The 27138-nt window shown below is 39.9% G+C and overlaps 1 protein-coding gene across 1 annotated transcript in view; it reads left to right on the top strand.

Moving 5' to 3' along the window:
* EIF2B3 (eukaryotic translation initiation factor 2B subunit gamma) overlaps positions 1-27138 on the top strand; it is a 99770-nt gene that overhangs the window by 47187 nt on the left and 25445 nt on the right. The window contains exons 6-9 of the mRNA XM_030455115.1: positions 3888-3977; positions 21503-21633; positions 22283-22476; positions 26647-26724. Of these exons, the coding sequence (XP_030310975.1) occupies positions 3888-3977; positions 21503-21633; positions 22283-22476; positions 26647-26724 (493 nt within the window). The remainder of the gene's footprint in view (positions 1-3887; positions 3978-21502; positions 21634-22282; positions 22477-26646; positions 26725-27138) is intronic.

Raw genomic sequence — 27138 nt, 5'->3', positions numbered from 1 at the left:
CTCTTAATTAGTTTACAGTTGAAACAATTGTCCATCTTTTTGCCTTTAAACAAGGGAAGCTTGATCTATCAGTGGTTGATTTCCCTGAGGGAGGAAGTCCTACGAGAGGTTATCAGGGAGGGAAAAGCTTGGGGCTCCACTTTCAAAGCAATGCCATGTACGAAGCATGCATCAATCCTGTTAGTACTGCTTATTATTTCACAATGGCGTGTCAGGAATTACGGGCACAGACCTTTCTAAGGATTCTTGCAGACCTTTATGCACTCTCATCTTGAGTCAGGATTTTGTGGAATTATGTGCTAATAAAAGCTAATTTTACACATTAAATTGCATTCTTTGAAATTGCTCTTTTAATTGCCGATCTTTCCGTGACTTCTCCACAGATCTCTCCGAGGCTCCTCATTGTCAACTTTTCATTGTCGACTTTTCTGTCAGGGAGCCCTCCATGCCTCATCATTAGGGCTAAAATCTGCCATCACTTAACATAACACACGGACCTTACAACTGGGAGCAGCCCCCTCCCTTGCACGGGAGCACAGACAATAATAGACACTATAGTGGCAGTGGCAATGGGAGTTTTACCATGTATTTTAATGACTTGTGCTTGATTACATTTGCTAGATTGAACTGAAGTTCATTTAGTAATTGGTGTGATTCTTAGATGGTTCACATTTGACATTCCTCACTCATTAGAGAGCTCCAACAATGGCTGTTACAACTTTCCTCTCTACCTCTCAAATATATATCCAGTCTTTTTCTTTTGATAAACCACACAACCTGGCATAAATTAACACTTAACCATCTGCAGCCAGCCCCTCCTTGTACCTTCCCCTTTGCTTTGATGATATAATTAAAAAGCCTCCTGTATTATCTCCCTCAGAGCGATCAGTCGAGGTGCGTCAGCTCTCGGCACATGTATTGTTTGTTATTTGACTCTCTCTATATCAGCTGTTCCTCACGACAGTCTCATTTTTCATATGCTGTAAAGATTAACTGATGGAGTGGGAGATCAGAGGCATGAGAAGGGAGTACCGCTTTCAATATTAGTAACCAGATGCTCATTTGAAATGTTGATGGAGTTTGCTGTTATCTGTTAGATTATTTGGCTCCTTTGCTTTTACCTGAAGATAAACTGGTTTAAGCACTCGTCAGTGAAAATTAGCGTCATCTTCAGTGGCTTGTTATGATAGTGTTCTTATCAGTCTGGTTTAGTGTGGCTATTCTCTCCCCAAGTCTGGTTTACAGAAATCCCAGCTTTGTTTATGCATGTGCCCAAACGCCTGTTTGACCTTTGAAGCTGTGATTATAATATTAATCTATGGGGCTATTCTGTTGTAAATCACTTAGGTGGTCTGTATTTCAGAGGATTTTTGTTGTGGGACCTCCCTCTTGTCCAGCATGATGTTCCATTATTGTTAGTATATTCTACATTGAAAGCTAACTCACAGTGGTGTTTCAGTACATCTTGTTGTCTGGCTGTTTTTTGTGGGGGTATTTTGTGAGCAATGGAGCTGCAGCTAGGATAGCACTGTGCTACTGTCTGTCCACTTGCATTAGTTTTGTGCAACTTCATAACGAAGTTGCTTAGCTACAGAAAAACTTGGTACACTACTTGCATGCAGATACAAACTTTAGCCTGCAAATCCTCAGTGTCCTGTGGTGTAGCTAAATAGTGTTATTCCAGTTTGCAGGTGGGAAGACTGGATGTGTGAAAGCCACACAGTAGCAACAGAACCAGCATTTATTGCTGAGTTTGTTTTACACCCTTCTGCATGATGTCAAGTCCTTGCAGCCTTCTTCTGCCTTGTGTTTAAGGGGGTAGTGATCTTGAATAGGGAGGGAAAGACTGGCATTGTCATTAAACAAACTGTGTCTTGTTTGTCATCTTCAACCTAAGACTTCTTTTTCCTTCTAGTTTTCCCTCTCCTTCCCGTGTTGCTTCCATTTCTTTTTTTTGTGGATGTTTCTTGCCTTGGTCTATTGCTTTGTTCATTTTCCCAGCTCTCCTCCCTGCTCTTCCATTTCTTTCCATTTGCCTTTCATCCATTTCTATAAACTATTTTATTCATTACGTAAATACAAGGGAGCCCTTTTTCTCAGAATATATGAAATTTCTCCCTCTGATATATACACACAAAATGGAAACCATCCTCAGGATGCAGAGCAGGAGGGAGTCTGCTGACTTCCAACTGCAAGACCTCATTAAAATTAGTGGATTCCCTCTCCTCTTTGCATAAGGAACATTGCTTTTTGGGCTGACTTCCACAGCAACATCTGGGCCACTGATAACATCAGTACTGGAGCATTGCTAGGTGAGCTCATGTTTAGTTAATGAAGTAATCTACTGAAAGCACATGTATCATTTTTTAGCACCAGATACTGTACTGCAAGGTCTTGTACTACTATTATAGGAACTTTCCTTTGCAATTAGGACTTGTAGAATTTCCTTATAGTTAAAAATATGCTTCAGTTGGATTGAATGGCATGCTTGAGAAATGCCACCTAAATTATAAATTTTTAAGACAAATACTTCGGTAGTTCAATGCAGTAATTGAGAAATATACTGAAAAATGGCTTACCAGGACACCTGACACTTGCATTAGCTTTGATGTTACTGAATATTTGGTGTGCTTGTATTTGTTTACTAAGTATATACATATATATATGTATAAGTTCTGAGTAATACCTATGCTGAGCTAACTGATAGAAGTGATCATGATCATAAACATCTGAGTTTAATGATTCCTGGAATAAGCAAGTAAGTTGGATGCAATATACTGGTAAGATATGTTCATTCAAACTTCATGATGAAATCCAGTCATCAAAAGAGGTAAATTAAAATTGAGACTATTTCAATTGTGGATTGAATTTTCTTTCCTTAATAGCCTCTGGACTGTGAGTGCAGTTACAGATCTCTAGAACAGTCCACTGTATTTCCTGACTCTTATTGTGTTTTGTCTTTATTTAGCTTGCAAATTAAAAAAAGTCTTCTGGCTTTTCATCCCTGAGAACTAGTGGCAAGTGTTCAGGCAGCCAGAGCCCTCTGAAATGAGGTTACAGGTGTATGGAAGGGAAAGTAATATTGGCATAAAATATCTAGCTGCTTTGAGGCTGGTTCCAAAAAGAGTTTCTCCTCAGAACAAAGAGTACATGAAGAGAAGTAATAGAAGTAATTGATGAGTTTTCTGATTTAAAATTTTTTTCTTAAAATATTGAAGCTATTAGAGGTTTCTGAAATATTAACCTGCCACTGGTCTGAAAGCAAAGACTTTCTCTGTTTGCCATTGTTTGGCTAGTGCGTTTTGTTGATCTTTTCCATCTTACTGGGCTTGGATAGGCAAACACTTTGTAATTGAGCTGTGGCAGTCATTTGTAAAAATGTGTAGTGTAGGAAGGATGAGCAGACCCCATCTCCTTCCCCTGTTCCCCTCCAGGAACTATTGGAAAAAATACAGTAGTGTTGTTGTGTTTGCTAGCAGAACATGCACAGCCTTGCATATTAAGGCAGGCATTTAGCCAGAAGCTTTGAATTATTGTACCCTGACATTACCCACTGTAACTTTTAGCACTCTGGGCCCATTACTTTGGCTTCTTGCCCAGTAATGTGCAATTTCCACTTACATAAGAAGATGTAGCAGGAGTAATGACTCCTTAGAGGAGGTGTTTTCTTTCCCTGCAAATCAGCCCAGGGCCAGCAGGTGTAAGTTTGTAGACACAGTCCAATAATGGCAGCCTGCACTGTTCTCTGTTTATCCAGAAGTTAGATGGAAAGGAACAACTTCACACACTTTTCACTAGCCACTGGCTTAACTGCAAAGTCAAGCTCGTGTCAATGACTATGCAAAACTCCATTTTTTTTTTTTCTTCCATGTTTTTGTCTTTTACAGGCACCCTAGAATGCATATCAGAACAGGGCTGATGGATGCCCATCTCTACTGTCTGAAGAAATACGTTGTAGACTTTCTTGCAGAAAACAGGTAAGAAACCAATACACAAGGTAATAGCAGCTATTTGCATTGACATATGGTCCATACCAGAGCTTTTAAAGGATTATTTCTTTCATTGAATTGACTAGCATAAAATACAAATGTAAAACAAACTAGTTTTCAAAATGCCAAGCATTATGTCCAAGTTTCTTATTTAAAAAAATAAAATCCAGTGAACAGCAAAAGTGGAAGCTAAAATTTTTTACTCTTTTCTGCATCTGTTGTTTCCCTGATATATTTGTGGTTTTTGGCTGCTCATTTTACCAGAGGTCCCCCATTGTTAGGGCTGTGAATACATTTCTGACCTTTGATTTCCCCCACCGCAGTCTGTTTTGGCCTTTGCAATTACCTTTTCTCTCCCACTTCACATCCACCACCACTGCAGGTGGGCTATCTCTGTAGCATCCTATGTTTTTAGCTTGTGATGTTCCTCTGTCAAAACTCTGAGACCACCCACTGAGAGTAAGAAAAACATCCATTTATGGAAGTGGAAAAGGATCTTAGCTATAATATTTCATGAAACAGACCAAAAAAAAAAAAACCAAAAACACCCACTCTGTTTATCTTCAAAAAACAAACAAATGAACAACCCCCTCTCAGTAAGTAGTTCAGTTTTGGAATGATGTCCTGTTCCTAAACTTTCTGTAGCGCTCACATGCCTACTAGATATATATATATTGAATGCTCAGTGAGTTCTCGAGAGTTTTTCTCCCCTTTTAAGTAAGATGAAAGATAAAGGGGATGACTAAGTGTTATGTTCATAGTGCTTTTTCTTGGCAGATAAACTGACACATGAAAAATCATTGCAGGGGTTGATACTTATGGTAGACTTGACCATATACAAATCTGGCACTGCAGTTGGGTACATGACTGAAAGATCTCTTCCAGAATAAGGTTCTGTGAGTGAGTTAAAATTAAGTGGAAAATCTGTGTTAGCCCTCAGGGCAATTTCTTACCATGCATAAGAATAAGCTTATCCTATACTTTGGCTGGCACATGGAATCATTGTACAAGTCATTTTAATTCCTATTAGTGTATGGTAACGTATCTGAAAGGTGAGAAAGCTTCAGGAGCAGCAGATGCTTTAAATCTGGAATAAGCCATTTATTCAGTATATTTTAGAAAGTCAGCAGCATTTGGGACTTGTATTTCCCATGGTAGCATGGAGCAGTGTTAATGCCTTTCTTTTGTCTTTATGCATCAGACTCATTTCTTGAAATCCTAGCCATTTTGTTCTTCTGGGATTAGCCATTTCTGGAATATTAGACATTTCACACGTTTGGCTCTTTTTCCCTGGTATTTCATGCTGTTTTGAATATAGATCATAAGGTCTGTGGGACAAGGACAGTCGTTCTCAGGCATGCCACAGTGTGTGACACAATGAGGCCTATAAGCATAAATACTGGTAACTTCAAATTTCAAGGCATTATGCTGTTTCCATTGAAACTGATGAAATCTTTGATTTGTTGAGGCAGGATTTTAATTACAGCAGAATGAAATACTTTTCTGAACTCCTCCAGTTGCCCCCATATCCCTTTAGAACAAGGAGATACTGACTTTTTGCAAGCATGAACAGGGATGGGTTTTTTTTGTTTTCTATAGAGATGTCATTCTCTGTCTTCATTATTTTAAGAAGCAATTTTTTTTCTATGACAGTTCCATGACAAATACAAAATTACAACATCTAGGCAGCATTTCTTAAGACCTCATAGCAGCATCTGGCTTACTAATAGCAGGTAGCTCCTTCATTCTCTGTATTACACACATGGTGCTTACTCAGTCAATTGAGAGAGTCAGTTGCAAGTAATGTGCTTAAGTGGCAAATCTGGGAAATGGGACTTTTGCCACGAGGAATAACGTGGGCTTTTAGGCTTCTGGCATTGGTGGGCATTTGCAATTTGTTTTTCTTTTCTGAGGAAGGGGAAGAACAGTGCATACCCAAAGATCTTTCCATGTTTGGCAGTGGTGTGCGAGGACTTTTGAAAGACTCTGTGGAATATTTTTCCCTCAAAAGTACTGACATCTACATAATTGTTTGGGTTTAAGGATTCTTTCTAATACTTTGGTTTTTAAGTCTAGAGAGAACCTACAGTAAGGTTTTGCCTCTCTGCAATTCCACACCAGGACTGGAGAAGCTCAGATGCCTTGTTTAAGTTTTGCGTGTTTAAAACTAACAGCAGGGACCGAAGTGAACACTGAACCTCTTGTACAGTGCCAGGAAGTACTGACACAGTGTACTTCCTCAATATTACAATATTTACATTGTGTTAATATTTTAACAGCGGGGTTTGATGGCAGGCAGAACACCTTTTTTTCATTGTTTGTAGCTCAGTGAAGCATTTACTATTTTTTTTCTATTTTTATTTTGACATACAAAAGCAGAAAGTATGTTGCCCAGCAGCAAAAACTTCAGGTTCTGCCACTGGCTATAGCTCACCCTTTTGCAGAGGAAAATTATGATTACTTCCAGGTCATGGAATTACACAGAAACTAATGGGTTTATGTATGTGGGATCTGTTGCTTCACATGGGGAAAAAGTCACAGCTTAATTGCAACAAGCTCTGCCCTCATGAATGTAGTCTGTGTATGGCTGCACCTGTAAGGGTAAATTGAATTTCTCCACTTTGGGTTAATATATGCACTATATGTAAAGTCCAAAATCACTGGCGACTAATAAGAAAACAGGAAGAAAAAAGGCATGTGAAATGGTTAAATTTTATCTAAGCATATGAATCTTGCTTTAGGATTTGGGAAACCCTTGTAATAGGATACTTCTGAAAAAAGGCTGAATTTATAGTTCAGCTCCAGAATAGAGTCATGAGATCAAGGTTTTACCATCAGCTCAGCCACTGTCTTGCTTTGTGTTACTGGACAGATCCCATAATTTTTCCATGCACTTGTTTCCTCTTCTGGGTGGGATTGTTTGGAGAATAATCAGTATTTGTTTGGCAGTAGTGAGATTCTACTATGGGGGTTATTAGTAGAGGTCAAAATACTGTTTGAGAGTCTGTAACTCAGTTCCTAGTCCTTTAATAAATTTTTATGAACTATTTTAAAAGGACTGAATAGTAGATTCTCCTGCATGAAGTTTTATTGCACTATAGAAAACCAAACAAGTTCTTGAACTTTAAAAAGCAGAGATCACTTATGCCTTTGAATAAAAGCCAGAGGAAATGGTCTGTTTATTAGAACCCCCTGAAATATGTATGTCCAGACAAAAATAAAAAATATCATGCTTCTAATGTTGTTTAAACCTGGGGAATTTATTTTTCAGGGAATAAAACTGCTTTCTCTTTCCTCTCCTCAAAGGCAAAAGAATGCATTTTGGCAGTTAAAATCTCAATCTTTATTCATCTCTCACCCACTAGTTCATTTCACTAGGTCCTGGTGAAACTGAGCCTTCAGGCCTATGACAGCCCTTCCTTGTCCAAATCTACCAAGGGCAAATGCTCGTGGTTCCACAGTGACTTGGGGAACAGCTGAATGAATTCTTTCCCCTTGCTTACTCCTTCCCTTCTCTCCACACTCCTGCATCACTGGGGCAAGTTGATGATCCGAGTGCTCCCTATTCAGCTCCAGGCCAGAGTTGGGCACTGGCAGCCTCTCCTCTGGCTACAAGTAGCAGCACTCAGAGCTCAGCCTGGGGACAGACACCTTCATCCCTGTGTCCACAGTGGATATCCAGCACTGATGGTGTCTGGGTCTGTTCCTGCTAGACTCACAAGAGGTCATGGACCATACCCAATTACCAACCAAGTTTATCCTGTCTGAACAGGGACTGTGACCTCAATGTGAACAAGCAGCCTTTTTGGGCTGAATTTTTTGCTGATAATAGTTGGCCTTGGGTTTTTTCTCTGCAGAGACCTTTGTTTCTTCCTCAGGTTCTTTTCTGCTTCAATGAAGCTAGAGTTGCTGAGATTGGTCTTGTTTTGGCAGATGTAGCAAGACATCTACTGAATGGTATCACATCTTCAAACAGGAAGGAGGTCAGTTAAAAATCTGATCTCCTTGTATTCAGGTGAGAGATTTTTTTTTCCTAAATGTTTCCTTTTCCAGAATCAAGTGAACTTAAGATCTGATAGGTGCTGCTCTTTGTGGCATGTGGAAGTAAGGCAAGCACTGGCTGTGTTGCAGAAGCTGCTCTGCCAGCATAGGGCAGGGATAGTTGAAGGTGAACACCTGCACCACATGATGAACTGCACAGGATTGCTTTTCCTAAAACGATCATTACACGAGCTGAGCCAGCAGGCTAGACAGAAGCAGAGGCTGTAGCTGGCTGGGGGCACAGCTCCACCCTACAGCTGGCGAGCCTCACACCCCTGGGGCCCTGGGGTGGCAGCCAGCACAGTAGCCAGTCCCTTTTTTGGCATTCTCCTGAGTGCTAGGTTGGAATTCTGCCTTGCTGCTGTATTCAGGGCAGGAAGAAGAGAGTCCTTATTCCCTTTCCCCTGTGAACTTAATATGTATTGGAGGGCAGGATCCAGGCCTGTGCTTTGCGGGCCCAGCGTGCTGCACAGACATGTACTGATACTTCTTTACTGTGTGCTGACAGTTTGCTTGCTAACAATCCCAGCAAAGCTGCTTGCAGAAGAAATGTGATCAAAGTGAAGTTGCATGGTATTTTGTGTCCATTTTTTTTCCAAAGTATTTCTAAAGTTCTGTCTAACCTGGTGAAATACGATACCTGATTTGGAGGAGGGTGAGGGGGCAGATACAAAGCAATCCCATCCCCTGTAAAGCTTTAAGATGGAAAATATAAATTTGCTTTGGAAATTTAAGTGTTGCAGATGTGCATCTCTATAAATTTCATGGGTATATGCTTAAAAGCATTTGTAATATTCATTTGTTATATATGTATGCATGAGTAGCATTACTGTGTGCACTGTCACTTATACAGGTACAGATAACAGCGTTTTTTATATGTGTAAGCATTTCGCCCTAGTCACAGCATATTGTAGACATGTGCAGGCTGCCATTTGCACCTCAGAAAACATGAAGCCAGATCAAGGCTGCCTAAAACAAAGCAGTATGTGGTCCTACTTATTAAGTTACCTCCCAAAATAACTTCTGTCAAATTTCATCAGTGCAGAGCTTGTCGTGAAAATGCTAACCAAACCTTACTTGCAGGTTGGGCACATAAAAAGCTACATTTAAAAATACTAAATTTGCTAAGTTAAGCACTTGGCAGTTAGGAATTGCCACAGCTGAGGCTCCCTGTGCAACATTCTGCTTATATATGTGCCACATATTATGGCAGCCTTCATTTAAATGACTCAGTACATTTATTTTTCCTCTGTGACCATTGCTCCATTGGTTTCTTGAGATGCCCACTGAAGGAGATACTGTTCATTATTGTATGTAACCTCTGTTACATACAGGTCAGTCACCAGAAGGAGATGGGATACTCCAAACTTCAAAGAATATCCAGCTCAGACTTTATAACCTTGGCCTGGAGTGTACTCTGTAAAGCAGTGTATGAGCATTTCAGTTACCTTGCAGAGAGAGAGAGAGAGAGAGAGAATGGAGCATGCTTAGCATATAGAAGGACTCAAAATTTAGCTGCAAAACAGTATCTTCCAAGCATGTGCAAACACTGGTTTCTCAGACTTAGCTTGATGTACTATGGGCACTTTCTGTGTTTACAAAAGTAATGCTCTGGTGAAAAGACAACCTTGTGCCAAATTGCAAGCATGGAAGCGCAAAGGCTTTTCAGCAGAGCAGTTGAAATATTTTTAACATCGACTAAACAAAGTATTTTTCCATAATTTTGTTCTTGGAAATAGCTGACACATTTTTGATGAAACTATGGAAAAAAAAAAATCAGCTTGAGGCAAACACCTGGCATGGGTAATTCCAGATTAATTTTGGCAAACTTTACCAACAGATGAAGACAGAAACTTACAATAGGAAGTGCTGGGCAGTTTATCTGGGCTCCCCAACTGCACCATGACTGAAAGACATCTCAGTCATCTCAGTTTTTATGAAGGCAGATGCCACTGTACATTTGCTCAGATGTTATGGCTTCTCTGTTATGCATCAGAGTACAAATAGCATTTTCTAACATTAGGAAATCTTTGTACTTTTTTTTTCAAAAGATAATTTAAAATAAGGTTGATGGCACACATCTTCCATTTCACACACTTTTGTGGTGTCCTTACCCTTTTTTTCCCCACCTCTTTCTCCAAAAAGCAAAAATTTTTGTTGTGCTTAATGATGTTTTGCAAATAACTATTCTGTCCTGAGTCTAGTACTTCTGAATTGTTGAGTGTAGAAAAAACCACTGTTTCCCTTGTACAGTCACCTGGGAAGCGGGCAGCTCTGTTTGTGGCCAGAAGGAATGATGTGTGGTACTGGAAAGGCAAGAATAATAAACAGCAGCACTGTGGTCGCTTTAAAAGGTCTGAGTAAGCATTCACAGAGCCTTGGCCTGGGAATGCTGAATGCTAACATCTTGCTTGCCGCCAGGGAAATCCACTCTCCCTGGGGAGCCCTCTCAGAGTGCACCCCACGAGAGGTTCAACTGGAGCTAAGGAAACAAATCAGCTCTTCTGCAGTTCTTCCCGTGCTGGAGAGCTGCCTGCCAGAATTTGCCAGTGGAGAAACTCTTCTCTGAACTGAGCAAATTTGCAGTAAGTTTTATAGCCAAAGTCAGTATGATTTGTTTGCAAAGTTAAACACTGGGGTTGGGTTTTTGGTTGTTTTGGTTTTTTTTTTTCCTTTTTTTTTTTTTTTTTTAACTGCTGAAATAAATAAGAGCAAATCTTGTGAGGTCATAGCACTCTGCCTTTCCAAATTGCTTCAGCTGCAATCCTGTAGAGCAAGCTTCATTTCTCAGCTCCCCTCTGTGTGTCCAGAAAGCCTGTGCTGGGCCAGCATTAGGAAGGGAGAGAAAGGTTTGCTGTCACAGTGTTGTGTGTTGAGATCTGTGGCCGAGAAAAGAGCTGCAGTGTAGCCACCCTTCTCCTGGATCAGTGGCAGGAGCAATATGAGATCTTTAAAAACTGGAGGTGCGAGTGACTGGCTCCAAACTCCTGCTTGGATGGCTGTGTGCTATGCTGTACACAAAGGCCCCTGCAGGTTTATATTAAGGTGCTGCCCAGACTAAACCAGTGCATTTTTTCTTTTTCCCCTCTAAATGCCTTTTTATCATTCAGGCTGTCACCTGTGTTTCCTGGCAAGGGCTGTTGGCTGGGGGAGGTCTGGCAGAGCTGAACACCCAGCTTTGGTGGTCTTTGTGTGGCTGCCTGAAAGATGGCTTAAAACAGAACCTGCACTGTGAATACCTGTGAGTTAACATGTGTCAGCTGTGTGGCTGGAAGGTTTCTCCTTTGCTGTGAAGAGAGATTTTACAATGAATACTTTCCTTGTGATTAAAATGAGTAAATAAACAAACAGCTCCTGCAGGAAGTATACTGTGTGAAGACAGGGCAGATAGATTGTAGCTTTCCAAACAAGAAAAAGAAAAAAGAAAAACAAATGAAAACAAAAACAGAAAAACAACCAAACACAAGCTCCTTGTGCATTTAATGTATTAGAATGTGAAATGGCAATTTATCTTTCCCATTTCCTTTTCTTGTCAAATATATCCAGCTGTTGGAGCTTTCTCTGCTCCCTACTAGAAATGTCAAGACTTAAAATTTGTTATCTCCTCCTCCAGAGTATCATTACTGTTATCATCTTTCCATGGTACCTATCAAGCGCACCCATGAAACCTCAGGGAAAAAACCCTAATGATCCAAGCAAATAATGATTTTCAGCAAATCACTTCAGTAATAAATATAATTAATTTTCCTGGGAGCAGACGTATTTTTCATTGTGCTGAAGTGGAGCTGATTAACCTAATGAATAACTGCAGGTCACTCTGTGAGACTACAGTATGCCACAGTGGCTGTGTGCCTGAGATACTCAAATCATGCTTGGTCACAGCACAGTATTCTGTGTATGCAAGCTGCTCCTAATGCAAATTTTTCACAAGTAAATATTAAAACTTGTTAAATTAGTTGTTTAACTGTGGTTTAGAGCGTCAGGTAATGATCCTATGGATTCTCTATGAAAAAGGGAATGTAGGGAGAATGTGAAACATGTCATTCAAATGTCAATGCAAATACTATAGAATCATAGAAGAAATTAGGTTGGGGTAGAACCTCTAGCAGCCTCTGGTCCAACTTTCTGCTCAAGTAAGTCTCACTTTTGTGGTTCTTGGGTTTTTTTTTTTGTAGTTGAGGTTTGAAAATCTCCATGGATGGAGACTGGGCCTTATCCCAGGACGGTGCCACTCACTGAAAAGTTGTTTTCTTTATGTCCCAACTGGAATTTTCCTTGTTGCAGCTTGCATCTGTTGCCTCTTGACCTTTTACTGTGCATCTCTTGGAAAAGTCTGGCTGACTTGTGTATCACTTAATTTTTGGTAGTAGAAAACTAGAATCAGGTCCCCATGCAGCTTTTTCTTCTCTAAGCTGAACAAACCCAGCTTCTCCTCCTGCATCGTGTGCTCTGGGCCCTCTTGATGGCCTCAGCTGGGTTTGCTCTGATCTGATAATAAACATTAAGAATTATTAACTCTTTTTTCCACTGTTTCATGCAGTTGCAGTTTCCTTGGTTAGCCTGGTTAGCCTTTCATCAAATTGGCTTTTGTCTTCATACATGTGGATTTTGAACCAAGGAGGAATGATGATTCCCCTATCCATTTATGTGCACTTTTTTTTTCCTTTTTTTTCTTTTTTTTCCCCTTGCTTTTCTCCTTTTTTTCTCTTTTTTTTCCCCTTAGATCATTGCTACTTCAACAGTATCACTCTAAGCATTCTTCCATCAACGCACTACATTTTCTTTTACACAGCACTACTTATGTAAGATCATACTTGCAGTGAAATTATCTTACCTTGCTGGGCATCTCCCTGTAAGGATGCAATCCTTATATGTAATATCATGATGTATTTCCCCTGTATTTTCTATTCAGATGATCTGATTGTACAACTGTCAAGAATTTTCAAATTAATGCTTTCCTTTCTTCCCCTCTCTGGTTTGTTTCTAAATCTCTTCTGCACCACTTCAGTCTCTGACTGATCCTTCTGAAATGATGAGTCCACATTTACTCATGAGTTGAATTTTTGAAAAAAAGATAAATTCTGGGGGGGGTTGTGGGTTTTTTTGTTTGTTTGTTTGTTTGTTTTTTATTTTTTTTTCTGCTACTATTCCACTTCTCATAGTTTTTGTATGCTGTCATTGTTCAATGTTAAATTTCATTGTGCTTTAGCTAGTTAAATGAAACTGGAACAATAATTAAAATTTTTATAGCAGTGTTGCTGGCTTTCTTATTGCATTGAATTATCATGATGGAAGACTTAATTTCTGCATATAGAAGTGAGATTAAATGCTTCTAATGATGATAGGGCATGCATGCCTGCATGGACTAGCTAAGAGGTATCTTAATTAAGTCCGTGAATCATAAATCAATAATAATATTCTGAGTTTCATTTTGATTGTGATAAGTAGTGTATGAGGTAAGGGCTGATATTAGAACACAACGTTGAATCAAAGGGGAGCACCTGCAACTTTCTTCAAAGTGAAAACCAAGAAATTTTAAAAAGGAGTATTAAATTTTAAACAACCACGGGATAGTTATGCAAAATCATGGGTGCTGTCTAGTTAAGCTACCAGTTTTGCTGAATTCAGAGACCTCAATGGGGAGGAGAAGTGAAATTCTCCTAAATCAAAGATGCATAGATGAACTGTAGCATGCTTAGAATTTGACACAAACTTATCTGGATTCATACCACATTGAAAGAACAACATGAATAAATGTAGGCTTGTGAAGAAGAGAAGATGGGATTCATTTGCCAAAGAGCTTAATCTAAAAACTTTAGTTCTTGGGAAAGGATGAAGTGGCCAAAAAAAAAGAAGCTTTGTCTTATCACAGGACAGAAGATCATGTTGCAAATGCCACATTAAAGAGAACAGAAGAGTTGTCCTACAGGGAGGGATGGAGCAAGGATTAGTAATCAATAGTGAGGACAGGAATTAATTAAGATAAAAGAGGAGAGAGTTGGGGAGAAGGGTGTAGAAATGGGACTTGTACAGGTGGAAGCAGGACTGAATTACACACCAGAGCTTCCAGTTTGTTCTGTACTGCTTTAAGAACAGGCATGTTATTAAGTCAAATGTAGAATGGCTCAGCTGGGTTGTAGAGCACCACAGTATCTGCATGGAGAAACAGAGCAGGGTGATCTGGACATGTGTGGTGCCTTTAATGCAACCTCAGTTGAGTGGGGTGTCAGAGCATACCCACATGAAGCTATAGCCATGTCTACATTTTTTGACACTTACATGTTTTATACAGGCAGGTCTGAAATGTTTATCTAAATATATACTTCTGTGCCTTAAGTTTACACAGTTCTTCAGCTTTGTGTATCTGTGTCAAGTTTATCAAACGCATCATATGCACATGTTTGTTTAGGCATATTATCAGAATAGCACTGTTCAGTGCTCTTTTCAGAAAAGGAGCCTAATTTCAAAGGTATATAGAAAAAAGTTGGTAACTTGGACACAGATGGCTGCAAAGGCGGAGGTGGGAGAGAATGGGGAAAGATGAGTTCTGGCAAGGAATCACATTTGGTGCAGGTGCGCTTGTTTCAGAAGAATGGGATGCTGTCTGGGAATGAATGAGATCCATTCCTCAGCAGCAAGTACAACCTGCCAAACACCCTGGGTGGCCTCCGACGGCCTCGGAGATTTTTGGTCAGAGAGAAGTTCTAAAAATGTCTAAGTTTGCTGGCATTCCTGTCCAAAAGCTGTATTAGTCTGGAGCTGTGGGGTGTTCCTTGCTGTTTGGCGAGTGGACAGAGTTAAGGTTACTTACCCAGTATTATTGTGCAGACTCTTTCAAAGTATGTAATTGAGTTTTAATTTCTGTGTTCGGTTTTTCAGAAAGCTGCCATGTTTCCCAAAGGGTTTTTTGGCAGAAGTGGAAGTTAGATCCCTGCTCCTTTAAGTGCATCCAGACTTAGTGGAACTTGAGAACAGCTTCTTAGGTAGTTTCCATCCATACCATCTCTTCCATATTTTGATCTGGATCATCTCTGCATTATGATGCCTATGCCTGTCACTTGCACGTCATCTTCTGCTTTCCCTCCATCACCCAGAATGCAGAGATTTTTGTGGTGATTCTGCAGTTCTGGGAAGTCATTCACAAATTTTAGCCTGCGAAGTAAAGCTGTGCAGTTTTACCAGCTTGCTGCACAATGGCTGTTGAAATACTGTCACACATGTTTTTATGAATGCTGGGAGTAGGCTGCTGTCAGACTTGAAGGTTTTGGTTAGAAAATAGTGTGGAAAGACAAATGAAGCACAAATGCAGTCATGTGAAATTACCTTTTAGTAGAATATTTCTCAAAGTTTCCTTGCCTTGCCTATGGGCTTCTAGCTCCAAAAATAATAAGAGACAGTGACAAATAAGTAATTATTATGAAATTGCAGGGGAATGAGAAATTTGTTTACTGTATTTGTTATAGAAATTTTGAGATTAGAACATGACAAGTAGTATGCAGCTAGAAGTAACATCTCTGATGCTTAGGTTGGTGTTGCAGGTTGTTGAATTAAGCACAAGTAATTGACTAATCGTTTATTGGTTTGCCTGGTTACTCTGGAGTTTTCCTTTATTATAATTAGTCTTGGGAACACCAAACAAAGGTAAAAAGATTATTGGGCAGAATTAAAAAAGGGCAGAATTAGCTTTCTGCAGGGATGTGGGCACACCCTATAAGCTTATCATTCGATATTTTTTCCTTTTGTATATAGTCCTTGTCTGCTTTCTCCACATTCTTAGCATGTCTCAGAAATTCCAGCATTTTCAGCAGTGAATCAGTAAGAAGGGGAAAAGGCCTGTAATTGCTTTTTCCATTGTGCTTGGTAAAACCGCATTGTGGGAAATGGCCCCAAACACTGTCTTTTAAGTGGTGTTGAGTCTGAGGCAGGTGGTATTAACTCAGGACTGCATTAACTCTTTTCAAATCTCTTTCCTGTTTCCTTGAGGAAACATGCCTGGTGTATATATGTGGCAAGGGCTGTTTGCCTGCCTCTTGCATTGACATTTTAATTTGGTCCATGATATAAATATCATTTCCCTAATCCCCCTTGCCCTGACCCTGTTTTGTCTTTTCTTCAAAGTGAGTTGACTTTTTTTTTCTCCAAGGAGGGGGGAGGAGATGGGAATGGTGGCTGGCTGCTCTAGTTTGGAGCATTAAATGCTGGGGAAAAAAAATCTCAGAGTAACTGTTGTTTCTTTCTTTGTATTCACATGGAAATTTTTAATCTCCATCAAAGGATCAGGAGAAAATAACGTTGAGATTCAACAAGAGAGCTCCCAGCTTACATGGAATTTTTAAATGTTATTTGGGTTTATCCTTTAAGCAATGAGAACCATGAACTATGTACCTACAGGGTTCAGAATTAACTTTTCTCTTTCTTACAGCGCACCCTCTTTTTTTTTTTTTTTCCCCCTCTCACCCTTTTTCTTACATCTTTATTGTTCTGCATAAACATGTAACTTCTTTTGGCAAAAACTGTTAAGTGCCTTAGGATTTGTTTAGCTGTATTTGTATATACATTTCTAACATTAATTATGAGCACCAGTCTGAAATACAGCCTCATGTTCTCCTTTTGATGTCATCTGAAGAATCTCTGTTGAAGGCCATGGAGCTAAGATCAGAACACAACCCACTTGAGTTCTGCTTGCATAGTTGTACAAGAGCTAACATTAGCCCATTATAAACAAAAGGGGAAAAGTAGATAGAAATGGGATCATAATCTGCTTGTTGGTAGTGTAGAATCACAAATATCTGCACCTGTAGATGTAGCTGATTGTGCTAATAATGATAGCAAAGGAGACCTCCTGCAACCAGCCCATGGAGAGTAACAGCAGATTTCACAGGTGGGTGCTGACAGCAGTGGTAGATTTCATGCTTCATCACAGATTAATAAAACAGGGAATTTATTAAAATGCTAATACTCATTAATACCTTTTTATGGTGTTTAACATTAAACATGGAAAATTGAAGTGAATGACAGCTGGTAAATGGATCTGACAGTTGTGTTCAGGGTGTCTGAAGCAGGAAATTAAAGCTGTGGTTGCTCCCATTCCTGCTGTGGGTCAAGCCAAACAGCACTTTTTGGTACCTGTACTTCTGCAGGGTCACCTACACTTAGACTTATGTAGGCTCTTCTATTATTATAAAATATTTGATATTTTTTCTTTACCAGCATTAGTCAGAACCATTATTTTCAGTGTCATATGAAAGGCAGAGTCTTCGGCTGTATATATTTTTAAGAACAAAAATCACAGGGCGTTGAAGTATAATTGTGAAATACATTATTTTTTTAACTTTAGGTCGTCAACATTTGGATTTTTTCCCCATAACTCTTCTTGTATTTCAATAGGATCCATTGTTCTTAATTTCTTACTGAAGTTTCAATAAGCTTCCCTTCATCCCAGAGAGAGCTCCATTTCAGCAACATGTGAAAGTTGACTCTCTGGGCTGTAATGTATGTAATGTGATGTAAATAATACAATATATAGAGAGATACAAAATAAATTCTGCTGTATCACAGATTGTTCTAATTTCATTTGTGGCTAAAGCTCACTGAAATCTTCTGTTTATCTGTGTTTAAATATGAAACTTCAAGCTCTAGGTTATTTTCACCTGATGTTCTTCACAAGTAAAAATTTCTAGTTTAGCACAAACCTTATCTGTGCCCTTGCTGTCATGCAAAAATCCCAGAAACATTGGGAAAAAATAGTAGTGCAGAGGGTCCAGAGATAAAGGGATTATAAAGGCATGGTACTGATTTCTCTCTAGTGGTGATAGTACTTGGTAAATTTACATTTATTTGATGAAGTACCCATTTTTGTACCTTAAAGTCTTGGATTTTAAATACAATTAACCTTAAATACCCTAGTTTTACAGTACCTTGGTCTGAGTCTATAATCTGAAGAGCGAACTGCAAATGACTGATGTGTGCTCTGAGCTGTAGGTGCATTAATAGAGACTTTTCCAAGGTGTTCCTTTGTTTTAAAAAAAATTCTCTTGAATTCCCAGCTGTTTCTTGCACATCCAACATGAATTTCAACTGCCCTGTTGTCTTCATTTCCCCTGCCTATGCATGGGCTCTTGCTAATTCCCTTCTTTATTGTGACCTGCTGTGTGAATGGAGGATTCCATCCCAGATATAATTAAAATTTATTTGCATGCTTAAAAATGTGATCAGAATTGACCCCTTTTGAAAACTGCTGCCATCTCTCCTTGTTCTCACAGGACTGAAGCCATGTAAGGTGTGCCAGGTATTAGCTCCCCTTTCATTTACAAGCAGTAATTTAACACGACTCTCAATCTTTGGCTGCTCAATTGAAAACCTACTTTTTGCCAAGGTAAAAACAGACAGATAGCACTTCAAAAATATTTTGGGAATGAAGGATCATGAAAAAGGCTTGTCACTTGAGATGGAATTTATGAAAGTATGTTTATTTTGGCACATGTTTCTCTAAAACAGGTTCTTTTTTATCCTCTCTACCATCTGGGTTTTCCTGTGAGGTGTCAGAGCCTGGTTATTCTGATTTGGCCTAGAATTGGATTTCTGCCAAAATTTTTTGTGCCTTCCTCTCCTTCAGCCCACCTTCCCATAGTATATCTTCTCTTTATGTAGATTTCAGTGGGTATTTCATTCAGAGTTCTTAGTGGTAAGAAAAAACAAGCGTAGAAAGCAAGGTGATGCCAAGGTTCAAAACTTGAAGAGAATAAAGAAGACTCCTTCCTTCATCATATACAGTCTTAGACTTATTTCTAGTTGACAGAGCAGATATAGCTCAGGATGTGATTGGAAGAATTTTTAACACGCTAGACCAGAAGCCTTTTTGGTTTTTCTCCTTGATCTAGGTTACAGGCTAGTTGATTCTTCCACACTCGTGCTCTTTTTTTCTCCTGTGTTGAAGGGTCGTCAGTTCTGTCCCTCCTTTGATTTAAATTCCTTTCCTAGTCCCAGCCAGATGTTTGGTTTCACCCACTGTTGACAGTCAGATAATATTCTCACGCTATCACTTCGTATATGCTCATTTGCAAGATCTGTCACAAAAGGTTCCCAGACTTCTGTCACTGAGTGCCTTGCTGCGTAGTTTTTAATAATTTCCAAAGGCAAATTCCTTTAATGTCACATATAAATCCTTCTTAAACAGCAAGCAAAAGTAAACTTTCCTGTTTTTCCTTTTCCAGTAAGAAGGGTGTGTTTCTGAGCCACATCTTATGGATGACCCAGAGATTTACTCCACCTTTGCCAAAGGAATGTGGCTAGTACTTTAGAGAATTGCAGGAAAGCTTCAGGAGGTTGGCCAAGAAAGAGTAAACCATCAAAACCAGGAAAAACTTTGTCCTTCCCCCTTTCCACTGCTTTCATTTCCTACCGTGTTGTGTTGTCCTCTGCATCAGACTATTTAAGACTGCCAAATACTTGGGTATTTTATAGGTAATATATCTTATAAATGCCATGGCCAGCCTCTGAGGGAAACACAGGATTGTCGGTTTTGGATGGAGTATAAAACCCAAGCAGGAAATCATTGCTGAATGGCACAGCTGCAGGCAAACATTGTGAGGTAGTAAACTGCCCATCTGCACAGTCACACGTGTGTCAGAGCGCAGGGCCAGGGCGGCCGTGGCAGAGCGTGTCTGTAAGTGGTTAGCAGGGAGAAATTTGGTGATTAAAGAATGAAGTGTTTTGCTTCATTAGTTCCTGAAATACAGCTATCCGAAGGTGATTATAATCTTATTTTCAAGAAGGAGGACAGACTGAAGACTAGAGCTTTTCCTGTAATAAAAAAATGAAAGCAGCATTTCAGATCTGGGATGGGTTAGATCACCCCGCTGCAGGATGGAGCATGTGAGGCAGCCTACAGTTGAAGACTGAAGGAAGACTCAAGAAAAAGGAAAAGATGGTATTTTTTCAATGGAGTGAACTGGCAATCACATCTGAATCTTCCTATCAAAATCAGAGACAGGAAAGATTATTTTGGTCCTTATGTCTGCTTCACTATCATTGACCTGAACAGGAGCCTGGGCATGTTATGAGCTGCGTGTATCTTAAAGTTTGAACAGCTTAAGAGCCTCCTTTGCTAAAGATTTTGCCAACTAAAATTACTTTCAGGATACTCATTCTAGTATTCTCATGTTTTAATTTAACCTATAGTTAGTTCCTAGTTTTGCTGCCTTGCATTCTAAATAACTCCTTTTTTTCACAGATTATCATTTGTTGCATTCCTCTAGCCAAGCTCTCTGTGTTAGTTCTCGCAATCCTTCCTCTGAAGTTTAGCACTTCCTCTGATACATGCCAAGTTTGAGTTCATTTTCCGCATGATTTTCCCAAGCACTACTTTAAATCATCCACAATTCAGTAACTAAGTGCAGATTGTTAAAATAATGAAACAACAACAATAAAGCTCTCTCAAGACTGCATTTCATGCATTCCAACTGTAAAAACTATTGATTTGGGTTTTTTTTCCAAATACTTAATTGAAAATAAAATTATCTTTTAATAGTCAAAATTAAATTGCCAGGGTTACAATCCTATTCTGCAGTATACTTCTCAGTTGGGAAGGATTTTTTCTTGATTGATTGTAATGTATAAATGAATTCAAGAGGAAAGATAGTCTAGTTATCAAGAGTTCTTGTTTAAGCCATGATGGCATGGATTCAAGTCCCTGCTTTATCACAAACCCCTCATGTGATTTCTCTGCCTCCTACTATTGGAGTGTCAAAATGAACATAATTGAGATCTGGGAAGATGGGTGCATTGCCAGCTGATGCCTTTGGAAGCTTTCTGCTCACTGATGTACTTTAGATCAGGACACCTACAGAGCATGGGACCTAAATTTGTTAAAATATGCTGTCTTCCCATGGTTAATGGACTGAGTCTTTAAAATGTCATTGATGTTTCATGTGAGCAGGAGGACATCATTAATGTCTGTGAAAGAAATATTTTCGTCTAAGGATCTGATATTTCATATATCCTGGAGTATTTCCATATTTAATCTCAACAAAAGGTAGCTGCACTGTGTTTTCTTCCAGAGGTACTTTATTTTCTCTTTTCCTTCTAGTTGACACAATTTTTAAAGCAGAATAAAGTAGATTTCAGTTGTTGACATTACAATGGCAGTACTTCCTGCATTTCATCTGCACACAAGCATGAATTGCAGGGTGATGCCATATTAAATTAGAGGTACCTCTGTTAAAATATAGGGAAATTAATTCTGAAAACGAAGATTTTTCCTTATTTTGAATCTTCCTTTATATTTAATGAATATTTTAAAGAGAGAACATGACTAGTGGACATTGTCTTAGTGCCAGATGTCTCGGAGTACCTGGCATTTTGATTCTTCCTCAAGAAAAATGTGCAGAGTGTCTGATAATGTTATGCAAAGAAAATTCAGGAATGCAAGTTTTAGCATTTGTGGACTTCACTATGTGTGTCTCCTTCCCCAGGACAATCACATCTCTCCGGAGTGAACTGATTCCACATCTGGTTAGGAAACAGTTCTCTTCTCCTACCTCATTGCACCAAGGCCTAGACAACAAAGAAGAGGACCAAAAGAAAAAAGAACAAACATCCTTAGGTCAGTAAAAGTATCCAGGATTTGACAGAGATTTTAAAGGCCATATGCTACAGCTGAATTATTGTGTAGAGTCCAGAATTATCCTGAGACACTCGTGGGGGGATTTGTTGTGAGTTTTTTCCTCTTATATGTCATGATAGCAAAGATTATAGTAGATGTCTTTTTCAAATGGTATGGTGTCATGCATAAATATTTTTGTCCTCCCTTGTTCTGGTTTAAATCAAAAGCAAATCAGCTAGGTGCTCTGTATTTTTTCTTCTGGGATACAGTATAGGCAAATGCACTTTTGAAAACGCAGCTTTAGGAGGGAGTTCGTAAAATTTCTTAGGGAACAGACTAAACCTTAACCACCCTGCGCTGGGAACTGGACAGTGTGTCTTGGAATTTAGTTTTAGCATTTCCACTGTCTCCTTGTGTGACCTTGGGCAAAACATTGCATCTGTCCTGATCCCTTGATTCCCACCTGCAGAATAAAAAGAAGCACTTACTCACTGCACGTGATAAAATCTGTTAATGACTGCTAAGTGTGTATCCATTCAGATGATGTGCGGCAAAGATTTCCCTTCCCCAACAGTATTTTAATAGTATTCCCCTTCAGAAAGTATTTCATTAAATCCTGTCTAACTTCATGCATGTGTGTGTTCTCCAGACATTTATAGTTTCATAAAGGAAGATAATAGCTTGCTGAAACCTGCTTCAGATAACTCATGTTGGAATGATCATAGAGGAGATATGAATGAGACTCTCCATGAAGGCAAAGTGCGCTGCTACGTCCATATAATGAAAGAGGGGCTGTGCTACCGAGTGAATACTCTGGGGTTGTACATTGAAGCCAACCGACAGGTGAGGCAAATACGGAACTGCCACGTGGGAATACAGCAGCAGTTTATGGGACATTTTAGCCTCCAGGAGTGGCTCCCTGTGGTGCAGCTGAGGAGTGTGTGAGAATTGAACCCATGCCATGTTATCTAGGCACATCATCCTACTGTTTGGTGGATTGGGACATGAGGCCAGGAAACAGTTCTGTCACTAATTTACTCTATAGCTTTTGATTCAGGTAAGAAAAACCCCGCCCCACACGCTCCGAGTTTGGGGGTGGCAAGGCTTGCTGCCAAGGAGCCAAGAAATGTGGAAAATAATCTGGAAGTTGCTTTGGTAGCTCATCTAATCAATGTCCTCCGTATCCTAAAGGCAAGATCAGTTCTGAGTGGACTCTGCTAGCAGATGTTTATCTGAGTGATGATGACAAAGGTTGTTAATGATTTGCAGGAAGACTTAAACTACCCATAATGTTTTCCATTATGGAAAAAAAATATTTCATTAACATGTTTCACTACAGTGGCACTCCAGCTAAACACAGAGGTGAAATGTTGATTTGTTGCAGTTTTCACTTTCACACTACTGAGATTTCATAAAATAAAAGATCCTAAGGGAGGATTAGAGAACTCCTGTACTAGTTAATTAGCTAGTTAAAATCAGCTAGCTCGCTGATGATTAAAAGCTTTTAAGATGTTTTGGATTTTGAGGTGTTCTTTACTACAAGAGATGATGCAATTTACAAGTTCTCTCATTGCTCTGTTAGGAGAGAGCTTTGTGCTAAAACAGTAGTGAACTGTTTTGAAAGACTCTAGTTTTGAAAGACTGATGGGAGTGCAGTGGGTAAGTACTCAAGATTTCTATAAGTGGGGCTGGAACAGTAATAAAATTGTATTGGAAATCCTGGAAGTGATCATTGTCTTTCAGATTGAGTTGATTTCTTTTTACTAAAATGAATGGATTAATTTATGCAAATTAAAACTGCAGCATGGCAGAGTGAGTTCACACACTGCAGCATTTTCTCCTTGGTGCTTGTAGTGGAGCACAGCAAAAAAGTGGTTCATTTTAGAGTTAGGGACATGAGGAAGAGAGGAGGGAGGCAGCACAGCTGTCAGAAAGGGAAAATTTTCCCCAAGAATATCAGGAAGAGATGTGCCCAAAGGGTTAAAGGAGAACACCGCTTGCTAGGGGAAGTGTGCGTGTACATTTGGCAGCAGCCGCTTCAGTAAAAAGTTATTGAGTTGAGCCAGTCAGACTCCATGTGGGTTTTTTGTGTTGGTTTTCTTGGTTGTTTTTTGTTGGGGTTTTTTTTCCTTCTTTTTTTTTTTAACCTAAACGTTCTACATTTTGGTCAGTTCAGGAAATGTGTTTGCTCCTGGGTGGTACATAGAATTGGTGTTTTGAAATCACACTGGGGCCTTCAACGTTGGAAAGGTTTTCTTTGAATTTTAAACTTTTCCAGAATGGTAAAATTTCTAAGGAAACTATGTGGATGTAAAACATAAAATGGAGCTTAATGAGGGGTTGTGAGAAAGGAGATACTTTTTTCAGTGCTACTGCATTTTGTTTCTTTTGCTAATCCTCATAAAAGATACACATTTAATTTTATCTGCTTTTTTAAGCCTGTTTTGTCAGTCTCTAAGGAAGACTTTCAGTGTCTTATTTGCTCTTACCTTGGTAAGAGCAGATTCACAGATGAGATTCTGATTCTCTGGCTGCAAAGCCAGCACTTGTAACTTTGCTGTCCAAGGGTACAGACTGATGGACCAGTAGCAATCCAGTCCAGTAGCCATGGGAAGGAATGACATCCTAACCCATTGCCCTTCTGGTGAAGAAACACTTTACTCACATCATTTCACTTCCAGCTGGTTTTCTGGATGTTTGCTGCCTGTGTGTGGGCAGGTGGGTTCAGGAGGGAGTTATCTTCAATAGCAGGAAATAGTTTCTTTGTAAGATGAATTAAATCCAAACATATCTTAAACCTTCCCCTGACCCAGGCACTCCCTCTGACTCCTGCCCCCTATCTAACCTTCCTTTTCAGAGCAAAATGCCTGAGCTGGTAGTGTTCCTGGGTCACCCCTCAGGCTGCACCACCAGTGACTGATTCTAATAAGGGTTTTGTTCTGGCCAGTAAAATCTTTTATTTATTTCACCACAGCACCTTTCCACTGAGGAGGGCAAGAGCCTTTCCTGGTTTCTTTCCCTTCCCACAGCAACACTGGATAATAGGAATCTTTCCAACCTATGCTGTAGGTATGTTTTGGTGTGTGTTCCTCTCTTGGATCTACTTTTTGTAGCTGCCCAGCTTTGTTTCAGGTGAGGACAACATCCCTACACCAAGCCAGCATCATCCAGGTAGATTGGCCTAATTTGTGGTATGCTGGTAAAGCTGGAGGTTTTCTGTAGTGCTTGCAACTTGAACTGAAGGATCCAACCTACTTCTATTTTTTAAAAAGCAAAGAAAACACAGGTCTAGTGGGAAGGACCGTCTTCAAGTTGTAAAGACCTACAGATGTACAAATGTCTACTGGAGACAACAGGGAGCCTGAAATGATAGTTCAGAGGCGTGAGCTCATCTCACTCATCTGAATGAAGCATCAACTGTGAAAATTCTTATCATATGAAAAACAGCACTATTTACCTATCCTTGCATGCTGGAAGGGAAATGGGCTGGTCACATTATGAATATCCAAACAATTTCCTGCAAGTATCATCTCATTTGAGATCTTGCGATATTTTTTTCTGATCTGATCCCAACTTCTTCAGATCTGTGGGATCTGTTTCTTGAGGTTCACTCCCTAGCCATCAGCTCTTGTTATCCCATCTTTCTAAGGAAGTTGTTTTACACAATCATATTGTATGGCAGCTCCTTCATAGCAGCTTTGGAAATTGCTGGCAACTCTCAGCCAAATTTAACAGAGCAATAGAGATCTCAAAGATAACCTTTCCTAAGAGTGCTGTAAAAATAGGTGCCTGAGTAGAGAAAAGAGAGACTTTGAGTGCTGTTTCCTTCCCTCAGGCAAACCCAGTTACACCAAATCTGTGCTGAGACTCCAGTTGACATCCCAGATGGACAGTCATTGTACGAATCCTGGCTGGCTAAACAGCATCTGTGGGGCCCCACACCAGCCTGGTCCAGGCTGCCTCTCACTCAGGCACATGATTGATTGGCCATGACACAGCACTCATGGATCACTTTGCCACCTTCTGTATCTCCTGTGTTTCTTTGACCACCACCGCTGTCCTTCCACGATGCATCATAGATTGCATCACTGCTGCATTTAGCTCTGTACAAAACCACATCTTGCTGCACAAGACCACATGTGTTGCTGCAAGACTCCCACCTCCTCTGTAATCCCCATCCATGCTGTCATTGCCTCTTCTGTAGTGTGTGACCTTGGCCCCAAGCCTGATGCCAGGAGTTTCAGAATGCCTCAGGCTGCCTCTTTCCCCTTGAAAAGGAGGAATGATGGAGTGATATCCCAACCTCCTACAACACTGGCTCCTTTTTCTTTTCAGGAGCAGGTTCAGAATTGCTCTCCATGGATTTGATCTTGGCTACCTAACAGACCATGTCTCTCTCTATTTCCATCACTGCTTTGTCTGCTTATCTAACACATGCCTTCTCTCTGTCAAGGGCCTTTTCTTTTGCAGCCTTCTACCAGCTGGAATAGCCACTTGATCAACTTAGGTTTCTTTCTCCTTCAACATCTTAAACACTTTTTTGTTGCCTGTATCCTCAGCCATGCCTTATTGAGTGGGCTGAACATAGCCATCTTTTTACACCAGTTTTATATTTGATACTACTTGCTTCCCTGTGTTGCATTACTGAATGGGGTAAAACATGTTGAGCTGCATTTGAAATGGCAGATACTGGACATTGTAGTAACATACAAGATGCCACTGTGTTCTGCTGGAGCCAGCCTGGTTGCTGATGATGATCCATTGCTTCTTTACAGGTGGAAAGCTGAGTTGAGAGGAGACACACATTGCACTGCAATGGAAGGGTACCTGTGTCCTTTAGACAAGGGGGAGATGATAAATCAGACATGTATTTTAGCCTGTGTTTTCCAATAAGTAAAATGTTTATGATAGGTGCATAGCTTCAATGGAAACCAAAGGCATCTTTCAGCTGTTTATGTAAAGTGCACGTATAGCACTGTTATGGTAACTTGTGATATTGTTTTTTCCATCCAGGTTGCCAAGCTATTGCTTAATCTGGGTCTGGAAGAGCCACTGGTTCATGGGTCTGCACAGATCACTGACAGAGGCATGGTAAGTGTTCCCTTTTCCCATCTCAGCTCTTTCAGTACAGTCTGCATGCCATTTGCTTCCAAGAACTGCTTCCTAAAATTCAGTTCTGCTGTTGGAAGGGGAGTTCTGAAGTATGGAATTACAATATAGTCAAGAGTCTCCTTATGGGTTCACCCACACATTTCTGCCTCTTAGTCTCTGTCTTTTGATAAAAATGCTACCTTACCCAGACACTACAGTCTCTTGTTCACTAATGGCAGTTCATGATAAGTGAGCAGTTTGCCTCCCAAAGGACACCAAACTCAGAAGGGCTCAGTATTTTAGCTTTGCGTCTTGCTAGAGCACTTTGGTTGAATACCAGCTTCAAGCCTTCTTTTCACAGGCCTCTCTGGGCAAACCCTAGTGAAACCATGACTACCAGCAGAACTATTCTTA

Source organism: Calypte anna, chromosome 8 (genome assembly GCF_003957555.1).
Source record: "Calypte anna isolate BGI_N300 chromosome 8, bCalAnn1_v1.p, whole genome shotgun sequence".
NCBI classification, from domain to species: Eukaryota; Metazoa; Chordata; class Aves; order Apodiformes; family Trochilidae; genus Calypte; species Calypte anna.
The sequence above is the reverse complement of the archived record's forward strand: the minus strand, read 5'-3'. Positions and strand labels throughout refer to the sequence as shown.